This window comes from Chaetura pelagica, unplaced genomic scaffold (assembly GCF_000747805.2).
Source record: "Chaetura pelagica isolate M959 unplaced genomic scaffold, ChaPel_1.0 scaffold43, whole genome shotgun sequence".
NCBI classification, from domain to species: domain Eukaryota; kingdom Metazoa; phylum Chordata; class Aves; order Apodiformes; family Apodidae; genus Chaetura; species Chaetura pelagica.
The window spans coordinates 605,774-617,709 of NW_009952803.1; the positions used below are offsets into that span (position 1 = coordinate 605,774).

General features: G+C 38.8%; 1 protein-coding gene across 1 annotated transcript; it reads right to left on the reverse strand.

Moving 5' to 3' along the window:
* Nucleotides 1-1,932: 1,932 nt before the first annotated feature.
* On the reverse strand, nucleotides 1,933-11,184 carry DCLK3 (doublecortin-like kinase 3). The gene is made up of 4 exons (XM_009994993.1): nucleotides 9,328-11,184; nucleotides 3,972-4,104; nucleotides 2,994-3,161; nucleotides 1,933-2,137 (listed from the first exon to the last, which is right to left on the reverse strand). The coding sequence occupies exons 1-4, from the start codon at nucleotides 10,774-10,776 to the stop codon at nucleotides 1,941-1,943; spliced, it is 1,947 nt and encodes a 648-aa protein (XP_009993295.1). The 5' UTR covers nucleotides 10,777-11,184; the 3' UTR covers nucleotides 1,933-1,940.
* Nucleotides 11,185-11,936: the final 752 nt, after the last annotated feature.

The following is an 11,936-nucleotide window of genomic DNA, read 5'->3' on the forward strand; positions in this document are numbered from 1 at the left end:
AACTGTCAGAAGCTGAAATAGAAACATAAGGACAGTGCCCCACACTTTTTGGTAATTCAGAAAGTTCACTCAAAATATTAGCAGTGACCAAAAATAACATTATGGTTCATATAGTTATGAAAATGCTCTACTGCTTCTAAAGTGCTTCTGACACTTCTCATTAAGAAATGCATAGGCAGAGCAGCAGCTCTGCAATTGTAAAATACCCTCATTCATTTCTAGAAGCTATGAATTCAATGCTAATACCACTGATATTTTAATGTCCGTATTATTTGCTAGCACATGAAACTTGCCAACAAAGCATTATAAAACAAAGAACTCAAGTGCTTTTTGTATTTGATTAGTTAACCAAAAATTCTGAGATTCAAAAGCTGCTCTAGGTCATGGCCCTTCTCAAGGCTGGGTTTTTTCCCTCAGGATTTCTTTTAAACTGCATCCAATCAAATTATTAAAAACATCTGCAATGAAGCATCTGACACTTCCCCTGGGAGACTTTTCCAGAGTCAACTAGTTGTTGTTTTCCTCCCAGCTGAATTTTAATGCAATTTCATCCCATTGCCCAGTCTCGTGGAAACAAGGAGAAAAAAAGTTCCCACAGAGCGGAAACAGGAAAAAAGAAAAACAAAATAAAAAACTTGCTAAACTACACTGAAAAAGCATATAAAAGCAATTATTCTCTGAAATGTGTTGATGAAAAGGTAACCATGAAGGTAAGGGTTAACTTAAGACACAAAAGCAGCTTCCCAGCTTTCTCTTCTCCATTAGCATGAAGAGTCACAGATCCACATGGAAGGCCCCTAAGGAAAAAAAAGCAGTACGAATAAAGCTTGGGTTATCATTCCATAGATGTGACTTTGGGAAAAAAGAAAATAAAAGAGAAGAAGAAAAAAGAAAAGAGAAGGAAAAAGAAAATAAAAGAAAGAAGAGAAGAGAAGAGAAGAGAAGAGAAGAGAAGAGAAGAGAAGAGAAGAGAAGAGAAGAGAAGAGAAGAGAAGAGAAGAGAAGAGAAGAGAAGAGAAGAGAAGAGAAGAGAAGAGAAGAGAAGAGAAGAGAAGAGAAGAGAAGAGAAGAGAAGAAGAGAAGGAGAAGAGAAGGAGAAGAGAAGAAATTGTTCCCTTACAATTGCTTAACTTCCTACTTCCCCAAGTAGGAAGAAAACCACTTTGAAAGTTATAATTACAGTCTTGAAAAGGCATCAGCCATGATATCTTCCACTTCTCAAATGGAACCACCATACTGCATAGCACTACATAGTTTAACAGAAACATTATACAACTTATTGCCCTGAGAACATCCACTGAAAGATGTTGCCAAGGGAAATATAATGAAATATCTGATTTAGTCTATAAGGATTTTTCTTCCCTAGCAACTCAATAATAGCATCTTCCTGCTTATTTAACACATCCTACAACTAAAAAATGTGCTTTTTTTGTTTATTTTTTTCTAATTCCTTCACCTTCTCCATTGCTAGCAAGAAATGGTTAGAAGGCAGTTTAGAAAATTAGTGCAGGATATGTACAGAGACAGCTATTTTGAAAACATTCTAAACACAAAATTCCTGGAAGGTATCATACAAAAAGAGACAACAGAAAGCATTTCACAGTCCTTACACAGAAATAAACATTTGTTGTCTGAAAGATATACATCTGGTAATGTAAAAGTCCAAATCAGTATTTAAAGAAAAGTAACAGATACCACCCAGGAAATACCTAGTCCCCAATGCTGTCAACAGAGAGACTTCCAGGTAACATCAGAGGGAAGTGGATGCAAATTTCATCTCTGTCCTTCAGAATCTCAGAATCAAAAATAGTCATGGCCATGCCCAGCAACAGCTATACACTAAGGCTCCATTAATTCAAAAAAGAAAAGATAAATAATTTATTAATCACATAAAAAGAAGTCTAATCCCAGACTAAAAGAAGTCTAATCTTGAAGAGATTTCATGTGTCCTCAACTGCAACTTCCTTCCGGCGCTGGGCCCGGAAATGACGTTCGATATTTATTGTCACTTCCCTCTGTAAATTTCTGCTGTTAGTTTTTCCAGCTGTTCTGATCCAAGGGTGCTGAAGTACTTGTCGTGCTGTGTAGCGCTTCTGGGGATCCACTATCAACAGCCTGGTTATGAGGTCTTTTGCTGCTATTATTGAAGAAAAGAGAGAGGGGAAAAGATCAGCGCTGTGATGATGCTGACAGTTATACCTACACAAAAGGTCCTTCTTATTTTTTCTGACTAGTTCTACCATAATGACTTCTGTGGCTATGGCCCAAGGAGATATTCTAACAGCTGGCTTTAGACCTAGTGACAGGAGATGTTTAATCTCCAGCATATCTTTTACTGATATCATTCTTCCCTTCAGAAAGAAAGTGAAGGGAATGTCATCTTGAAAGCATGCTTGGCTTATTAGGATCGAATTAAGAATCTGAATTGGGTATCTCATCCCTCAAGGAGCATAAAAGTTGTAGAATGCTGTTGAGCATGTTCCTTAAAAGACAGTAGGGAGAGAAGGGTTTTAGGGTTTCTGAGTTTGGAAAGTGCACAGAAGTCGCTATGCTAGCCTGCAAGAACAAAACAAAACAAAAAAATAACATGTGCCCTATTGTTCTCAACAGAAAACTGACACTGCATTCTGCAGAGGTAGGATTTCATTCTCAGCTTTTGACATTTTTGCATGCATCTTTAAAATCTAATGTAACCCTGGAATTATTTTGGTACAGTTTTCCACAAAGACAATTCATATAAGCAAGGTGAGGAAAATCCTTGCCTCAGAAAAGGAGTAATACATTAAATCAATCAGACCTAATATTTGGATTCACAGCCATTGATACTACCCGGGGACTAAATTCACATTCAAAACAAACAGAGAATGACACAAAAGAGACCTGTAAGACACTGCCAAATTCATTGAGCTCACTGTCCTGAAAAAAGCAAGTTTTTCCTATTCCAGGGAACAAGTCTGTCATGTCTCAGATCTGCTATACTTGCTAAATCTTACCTGCAGAAATATTGTCCCAGTATGGGGAAAGGAATTCATAGTGACCCAGCTGTATGATCTTAAACAGCTCTTCCTGATCACGGTCCTGACTGCGAAAAGGGGGAAAACCGCAGAGCAGAATGTAAAGGATCACACCAGCTGCCCACATATCTACTTCAAGCCCATAGCCTAAGGAAGAAAAGACAAACCAAAAGTCCTGTTTTAGAAGGAAAATTCACAACTGGTAAGTAGCTGTTTCTTTTTCACACTGTTTTTCAAGAAATACAGAAGCTCTGCTCAGTTTCTCAAACACATGAAGTCAACAGAAGAATAAGTGGCTGGTACACCATGCATACAAGCTGAGCTGTTCTGCCTGTTAATAGCTACAGCTCTCACAAAGTGCCTCTCTGCTTCAACATGTTTCATAAACAGTGTCTCACTAGACCAGTGTCAATTAGAGACTAATTGAGAAAACACAGCATAGATTTCTAAAATAGTCCTCTTCAGATTCCCTTCAAAAAAGCACTGAGTGCCAAGTTTCCATTGAAACTGGATATAAGCGGAGATGTGCATCCCGGCTCTCACAGAACAAAAACCAGAAATAGCTTTGCTTGAATCATCAACAAAACTGACTCCTTTTCAGGTCTGAATACTTTTGGATACGAAATCTCCAAAATTTCTATTGATTGCAACCCTCAGGTTGCACCATGAACTTTTGTTCATTTCCCCACTTCAGCAATTACCACCTAAGGTATATTATGGCTTGTCTGCTTGGAAATCAGTGTTAGATTACCACAGACATCAATAATGCAAACATGACTGATGTCATGTTTGTGTTTATTGAAAACCAAAATGTTTCATTTCATGGATTACACTGCTAGCCAGCCTCCTACCCTACAAAGACATATCAGTAGGTTGAAACATTCTGGATTATTTCCACAATTAGAAAGTTCAGACTAACTGCATGATTTATGACAAATTATAAATATGTGCACTCACCCTTCTCAGCAAGTATCTCAGGGGCAACATATGTTGGTGTTCCACACACAGTAAATATGGGTTTCGTAACCTGCTTTGCAAGGCCAAAATCTGCTAGTTTCAAAGTAGTAGATTTATCTGCATTATGCTGAACCTATATTTAATGAAAAATAAATACACTTAGTCTCGATGCATTTTAATACAGCAAAAGATAAAGGAAGTAGTTAATAATAAACAGGAAGAAGTTCTAATAATAGCACCTTCGAGTAAACCAACATGAAATGGAAACAGTATTTTGACAAACTGTATTCAAAAAGTGTTTTTTCCCACCATATACTAAGAAGGTGCAAATACTTAAGAGGACAAGCAATAAAAAAGAAGACACTGTTCTACAAACTCTGCCATGCTGTTATTTCCAAGAAATGAAGAGGAGAAATACAAAAAATAACCAAGAGTCAATTAAATGTTATTATTTTATTTTGGGAAAGTAAACTCCTCTTTTTCCCTTGGAAAGCCAAGAAGAATGCTATGGGTATTTTGAATGCTGCAAAACCTCACAATTGAAATGCTTGCTGTTATATGTTACATGAAAATAAAAGCATAAATCTAATTTCCTGTTGTATAAATAAAGTTTTTTAAATTATAATAAAATTATGTCGTGGAATTTCAACTAACACCCTGCATGCTAATGTAGTAAGACAAATAATACTGAAATGTTTATATACATTTTTAAAAAACAGCAAAGGGGTGAGGATGGTGGAGAACGCACTGGTCTTAATCCCTGTCCCAAAATCATCAGGAAACGTCTCGCTTTGCAAAACACACTGTTGTACTTTATTCTATCAGGATGCCAGACTCCTAATCCCTCATCATAGCACAAGGTGGCAACACTGTGCCATCTGTTCTTTCAGGACAAAACCACTGAGCTTTCATTTTACTTAAGAACCAAACAGGTAAGAACAGCATGCACCGTGGGTATATTTTCACAGCTTTGTGACAATAATTTCAAAGACAGCAGGTAACCTGCCAGCATGCCTGAAAACCTCAGTCCAGAACTCCTCAGCATCTTCACTAACACTACGGTCAGAACAACAGAAAGTCAGCTTGGACAGAGTGAGCATTCCCTTCACCCCCAACTTTGTACTCTCCAGCCTACATTTCCATCACTTGAAATCACCTTCCACATGTAAATATGTTTCGCTGTAGAAACAAAAGCTTCTCAGGTTGATTTTATTCCTTCATGAGGAATGAAGGAATTGCCCAAAATTCCTTCCAATTGTCTTTTGGGCAACTAATTACTCATAGCAGTATCACAGAAATGTACAACCTACCCAAGAGAAATCTAGCCTCTGTCATCTACAGTATGTGCTCTGAGCAACAGTGATGACAAAGCCAAAATGGTAACATTAAATGAACCTACTAGCCTTAACTATGACACCTGAAAGACAGCTACTCCTGCTTCTGTATTCAAGACTACAAAAAATGGTTCCAAAAGTCCATTTAAAAGTGCTGCCTCATCTTACTTGCCTGTAGAGTTAACTGAGATAGTGGAGATTAGTGTTCAGTTCACTTTCTGTAAGAAAGACAGCCACTTCAGGCCATGCAGTTACTTATGTCCTGGTAGGCTTGGACTAAAGACAGTCAGAACTGCTCACTACACTCTTAAATGCAGATAACAGAGCAAGATATTAGAATATTGATTGAGGATTTCTACCTATCACAGCCATGCACCTACAACATTATAATACACTAATACAAAGCCACGTTCATCTCCAAAGAAGGCATAAATTGATCTTTCTTTTTCTCCTGCCTGCTGATGACTCCCAGCTCTTCATGCTCCTGTTTGTTTTCCTATCTACCTTCAGAAACCCATTAGGGTGTTTAGAACGATGATTAACAGCATTAATATTTCTCTGTATGGACATATGTCCATAGCCCAGATTCTTCTTCTATACATCACAAAAGCAAGCTAGCTCATGGGATGTTTTATATATTAGAAATAGGTAGAGCCAAAAAAAAAAAAAAAAGCTCTGATTATGCATTTGAGTTTGAGATACCCATTGCTGCTAACTAGAAGAATCTGAGAAAAATCTTACAGAAAATTCCCTATGTAGGTTTATCACACTGAAAGCTCTTGACAAGTAACTGGTTAAACAGAATTTTAACTCAAATGCACAGGGAAACATCTGACAGTGCTTTGTGTATATGTAAATATTGCTTTGTGTGTATGTAAATAGTGTCACAAAAGCAAAGTTAAAGGACAGAAAGGCCATAATCGAAGTTCCCAGATATATATAAGAAGATTTTAGAGAGAGAAAAAAAAAAGGGGGGGGGGAAGAAAAAAGCTCAAATGCATAAAAAGCTGTAATACATTATTTATGAAGCTCAGTGTTGAACAATTACCACATTAGTATGTTTGGGAAGTACACAAGGAGATGAGGACATAGTCACAAATACAACCTCCCTCCTAAAAGCGGGCAAGGAGGTGACTTTGTGTCTTTTACAGCTATAATCTGGGAAAATATCACTACACTTCACAATTAATTTCTCAGCCAAGTCAAGAAATGCTAGCATCAGTAGAATTAAACAATCCTTTAGCTATAAACTTCAACAACAAATTCTTCTCCTCCAGGCAGCATTATAGAAGTGACTGGCTTCTTTCGTGGGACTAAACACACCACATTGCTCATCCTTGGCAGAAAAGGTTTTCTTACTGAAAACCTAGTCCCAAATGAGGTGATTCTGTTAGTAGGGGCCCCCGGGGGGTAGTCAGAGCAGCTATCCTCACATCAGCTGTGAAACAGATTTTAGTTTTGTAGCACAAGTCACAGCCCTTCTGCCTCACAGCTATGCTGCAAGGAGCCTGACCATTGTGGGCAGATGGCAGTGAAAGGGGGAGAGGGAAAACAAGAAAGATGATGGAGTGTTATAGAAGTTTATAACTAGAGGGACAGTTCCACAGAGAAACTGTACTGCTGTGAACTAAAAATTAAACCAGGTTTCCAAATCTTCCCTGGGTCAGTAATTTTGCAATTCACTAGACATCCAAGAGCATTTCCACTTTTTGTCCTCTGCAGGGACAGAAACGTTTTCCCTTCTTTCAACAGCTGCTTATTTTAAATAAACTTACGGAAATAGCTTTTCCCCACTTAGCTGCTTTTCTGTCAGCTCTGATGGACATTAGCCAGTAGGTTCAAAAGTCACTAGGAGCAGGGTTAGATTCTCACACAAAGCATGTTTACAGTAAACAAATACATTTCCTTAGTAAAACAGACTAAGGATCTTTCCTCTTTCATTCCCCATTTGCTGGAAAAGGTTAGTAAGTATGGAAAAACAGCTGACAAGAAAGGACAGGATTCACCTGACCAAAAGTATGTACCTATTTCTCTTTGTGTACAAAGAAAGTCTACGGAGACAAATTCAGATTTTAACACCAGCAATGTAGGAATCTGAAGCAAAAGGTATCCCACAACCAAGGACATCCCTGTAGGATGCCAGCATTTCCAGCACTACCCTTCCTCTCCAGAAGGCTGTCCTCAGCCCCTGAGCCACCATCAGCAGATGAACCCATGAGATTTGCTTCAGTACTGTTTATTATTGTTCAGCACTGGCTGTTGTCAAGATCAATGGCATCTCTCATTCCTACTCTGCTGCTACTGCCCACTCTGAGGAGTCAGAAGCAGCAGTTAAAAAGTCAGAAAAGCCAGAAACCTGCTCAAATATCCTGAATTTATAGGGATGTTTCTAAGTTAGCACACAAGATCTCCAACACTACCAAGAGTTATAAACTCATTTGGCTTGTTGAACAGACTAAATTTTCAAAAGAATGGTTTATGTAAATGATATTAATACAGGTGTTCATGGCCAATTAGCAGCAAGGTGAAACGGGAACAGGTAAAATTCTATGCCATAGTGTTTGGGTAACATGAACTAAATTAACTCAATGTGAAAACAACCAGAACCAACCTGTATCACACCTCTTTGCTTAGCAGCATCATTGTGATGACTACATATTATAGAGAGAAATGAAGCATCAAGTCACAGGTGTTTCACATGCACTAGCTTCTTTTCAGCAAATAAGAAGGAGCAGAGCCTGGCTCATAATGGAAAATCAGCCTCCAGAAGAAAGCCCTGCAGTTCAAAGGGAGGTTTTGTTCTAATGGCAAAGGCCCCAAAAAAGGTGGGGCCCAGATGGATACTTCTTGCAAACCAGCCCCCTGCACTCACTGTTTTTTATTTAAACACAGACCATACACCAAGGATTTTCATCAACCTAAGTAGGATACATAGCAGAACCTACTACAGATGGCATTGGTAAGTCGAAAGGTTTGGAAGCAAAACTTTCAGGTCCAACCTTGGTCACCCTCTGCATGTCATACAGGCTGCACTGCTGCTTTTCTCCAGAAATTCATATTTACTTCTTTCCAAAATTGATTCCTGTGAAAAACTGAACAGGACAGGGGACTAAATCTCTTACTACCTTTTTCTTGCTAACTATGTCCTTCCACCAGCAGCTCAAACGTGATTTGTTAGACACTGGCGAATATTTGGCATCTGTCAGGAAATTTGGAACCCTAGTACTAGTGTGTAACACAATTAGCAAGTAAGAGTTGCTTACTGTTACTGTTCTACAATGGGTCTCTTCTCAAGCGTCAACACAGCAAACTTTTCTATTTATATTCACACATGTAACTATCAACTTCAGCACCGAATGCAAAGAATGTAGCCCAAGAAATGTGTTGAAAAAAAGAACTCTTCTCTTTGGCATAAAGTTAGTATCTGAGCTGATTTTAGTACTTATTGTATTTCACCAAAACACTCACATTTTCTGGTGGATTATTTCTATCACCTGCATCATACTGTGCTCCTAAGAAAATAAATTGTCACAAGATAGAAATCGCCAAAGTAGCAAATTGGCACAGCATCCTGCAGGACGTGTGACTGCAGTGCATAAAAGGTCCACCAAACAATTAATCTAAATTAACAATTTTAATAGATTTTGCTCTGCAAGGAAGATCCCTTATGATTCAGTACCTGTTCAACGCAAAAAAAAAAAAAATCATCCTTGCATACCTAAAAGTGAGATGTTAAGTAACAGGTCTGATTTCCAGAAAATGCAAATGCTCACTATGCCTGAAAGACAGGTCATTTTTGTTTCAATTTCTATCTGCAAGCACTGTTACCTGCTATGCATAGCAGATCTTCATAAAATAAACTGTAATGGTAACTTCACTTCAAGACTGTACCCATTTTTCCAAACAGTCTTGCCACAGCACATTATCTCTGTATGGTATTTGCTTAAAAACATTCAAAGATACATAACCATAGGGGAAACATATTCACCTCCTGCATAAATACAACATTTGCCAACACTTACCAGAAGATTCTCTGGTTTGAGGTCCCTGTGGACAATGTTCTTGCTGTGAATATAAACCAGTGCTTCACACAGGTCGGTGATCATAACAGCAGCATCATGCTCTGTGAACTTCACACTTTCTATGATTGCATCAAATAAGTCCCCTCCTGGAACATACTCCAGGATTAGGTAGATCTCAGCTTCTGTCTCATACACTTCAATTAAGCTTACTATATTGGGATGAGAGAGACTCCTAATGATCAGTATTTCGCTTTCCATCATGTCCTCTTTCCCCTTCAGCTTGGATTTATCAACAATTTTCATGGCATAGATCTGCTTGGAGTCACAGTGGCGACATTCCTTCACCACTGCAAAATTCCCATCCCCAATAGTTCTGCCAATCTCATAGTGCTTTTCCACATCAGTTCTGTTTTTAATGGCATACCTCCGGCTTGTGCTTTCCAATCCCTGCGCCTTGTTATCTTCTTTATTGACTCTCCGCTCCCCTGTTTTTTCTCTTCGTATCACATCACTCTCTCTACACGTGATATTCCCGTCTCTTCTGGCACCCTCCTCTTTAGCCCTTTGTCCCTCTCTATGTGTTTTTACTGGTTTCTCAGCATCCCTCAGAGTGTCTTTCTTTAGCCAACCACTTTGGTTCATTATGCAGGTACTTCCTTTCTCTTCCTTCATTTCATGAGTTAGCTGCAGCCCTTCTACAGCATTCTTCTTGATTTTTACTACTTCCTTACCATGGTTTTCATGTTTCTCCACATCCCTTTCCTTCTCAGTGCTCCTTTTTTGCTTCTCCAGACCTTCATTAACATTCCTATGTAGAGACTTCCACATCCTCCTACAGCCATTATCCTTCCAACCAACTTCCCTACCTTCCAGACAAGTTTCTGAAGGTTTTCGGCAGTTCCTGATTTTTGCATTCCTTTCTACATGGTACCTCTGACATGCGCCTGTGTTCAGGTCTCTGTTCTCAAATGAGGTCTCAGCCTGTCTTTCCCTTTGTAACTTCTGTCTGGCCTGCCTCTCCTGTTCACATTTCTCACACCTCACCACCTCCTCTGAACTCTCTTCTAATTCCTTCTCAAGACTTCTCTCATGGTTCAGATACCTCTCGCTTTCTTGGGTTTTTCTAGAAGGCTTCACTCCTTGTTCACCACTCCAGCTCCCTCTAGTCCACTTTTTTTTTGTTCTCATTTTTTCCTCTTGCTTTGCCTTGGCTTGACTTTTTACTTCATGTCCAGCCACTAGTTTGCAGCCATCGCTGCAGTTTTTGGCAATTTCTGTCTCATCAAAGCCACTGTCCACTTTCAAAGCCGTGTCATACAGCCTGCTCTTCAGTTTTTGGGACTGTTCCTCATTCTTCTGAATGGCAGCACTGGCAGCATAAGGATTTTCTGGATAAAGTTCTTGTAATACTACTTCCAGGTTCTTCAAAGTGAGGGGCTCCTTCCCCATAGCTATGAATGCATCACCTTCCCTGAAGAAGTCAGAAATGCTTCGGATTTCTCGGCCTCGCAGATTGTAAAGCTTTCTCACACGGTCATTCTTCCAGCGTGGAAATCCCAGAGCTTCTGAAATGTCAGCTACCAGCTGTTCAAAGGTCTGGACTGATCTCCTGTTGAGAAGCAAAGTTATCCTTCTGAGAGTGTGTCCACCGGGTTTCACCACTGTAATAATCCTTGGCTTCACAGGACTGTGCTCTGAATGTATTGTGTGAAAACCATTACGGGGATTAAAAAATGGGGACCTGTGGCTGCTTTCACTCAAACATGTTTTTCCATAGTTACCATGACCAACAGGAGGACAAGTCCCTTGTAGTTTTCTTTCTTTTACTTTTGAACTTGCATTGTGTGAAGACTGGTCAAACAATCCCTGGCATCCTAAAGCAAACAAAGAGTAGGTATATTATTAATCGCGCATGATCAGATCATTCTGAGAAATAATTTTCTACATATCAGTGTATGTGACCCCAGAGAGTAAGGGCAGGTGCACTCAATGCTTACAAAGAACTTTAATGGTCACTAAGCATTTACTCCACATACATGAAACTACAAACATTTTCAAGTCTGTAAGAAAACGTAAATGTACCTTGAAACAGAGAAATGCTGTTAAAAAAAAAAAAATTGAAAGAAATAGATCTTTCCAGAAATCCTCAAAAAAAATGGGGTTACTTATGCCAGAATTGCATCCAGATTGTTTAGCATCCTTTAATGAATCTACCTACCATGAACTCACTGAATTCTATTCTGACCCCAGTTACAATGTCGGCCTCTGTAAACCCTGTGGCAAAAAGTTTCTTAATTACATTGCATGAAGTAAAACAAATTAATTGCTTCTGTTTTAAAATTGCTACCAGATGGCTAGGTGCATGCAACCTTCATTACTTACAAATAATTATCTCTACTTCCCCTGGACCATTCATGTCGATTCTAGGCTTCTATAAAAAAAATTACGTAAATAATTTTTTAAGGTATTACTTCTGCTATAATTTTAAAGGAATTTTATAGTACATTTAATAGCAACGTATTTTTTCCCCCTTAAAGAATGGCTGTATTTTGGCTTGACTTCTTTATTCTAGAAATTATGTAAAATCACACAAAGTCCTGAATATTCTC

Coding starts and splice junctions, on each gene's coding strand:
- DCLK3 (XM_009994993.1), bottom strand. CDS start 10,776: ATGGGGAAGGAGCCCCTCACTTTGAAGAACCTGGAAGTAGTATTACAA. Junction 4,105..9,327: donor TCAAACCAGAGAATCTTCTG/GTAAGTGTTGGC, acceptor CATTAAATATAG/GTTCAGCATAATGCAGATAA. Junction 3,162..3,971: donor TGAGATACTTGCTGAGAAGG/GTGAGTGCACAT, acceptor TTTCTTCCTTAG/GCTATGGGCTTGAAGTAGAT.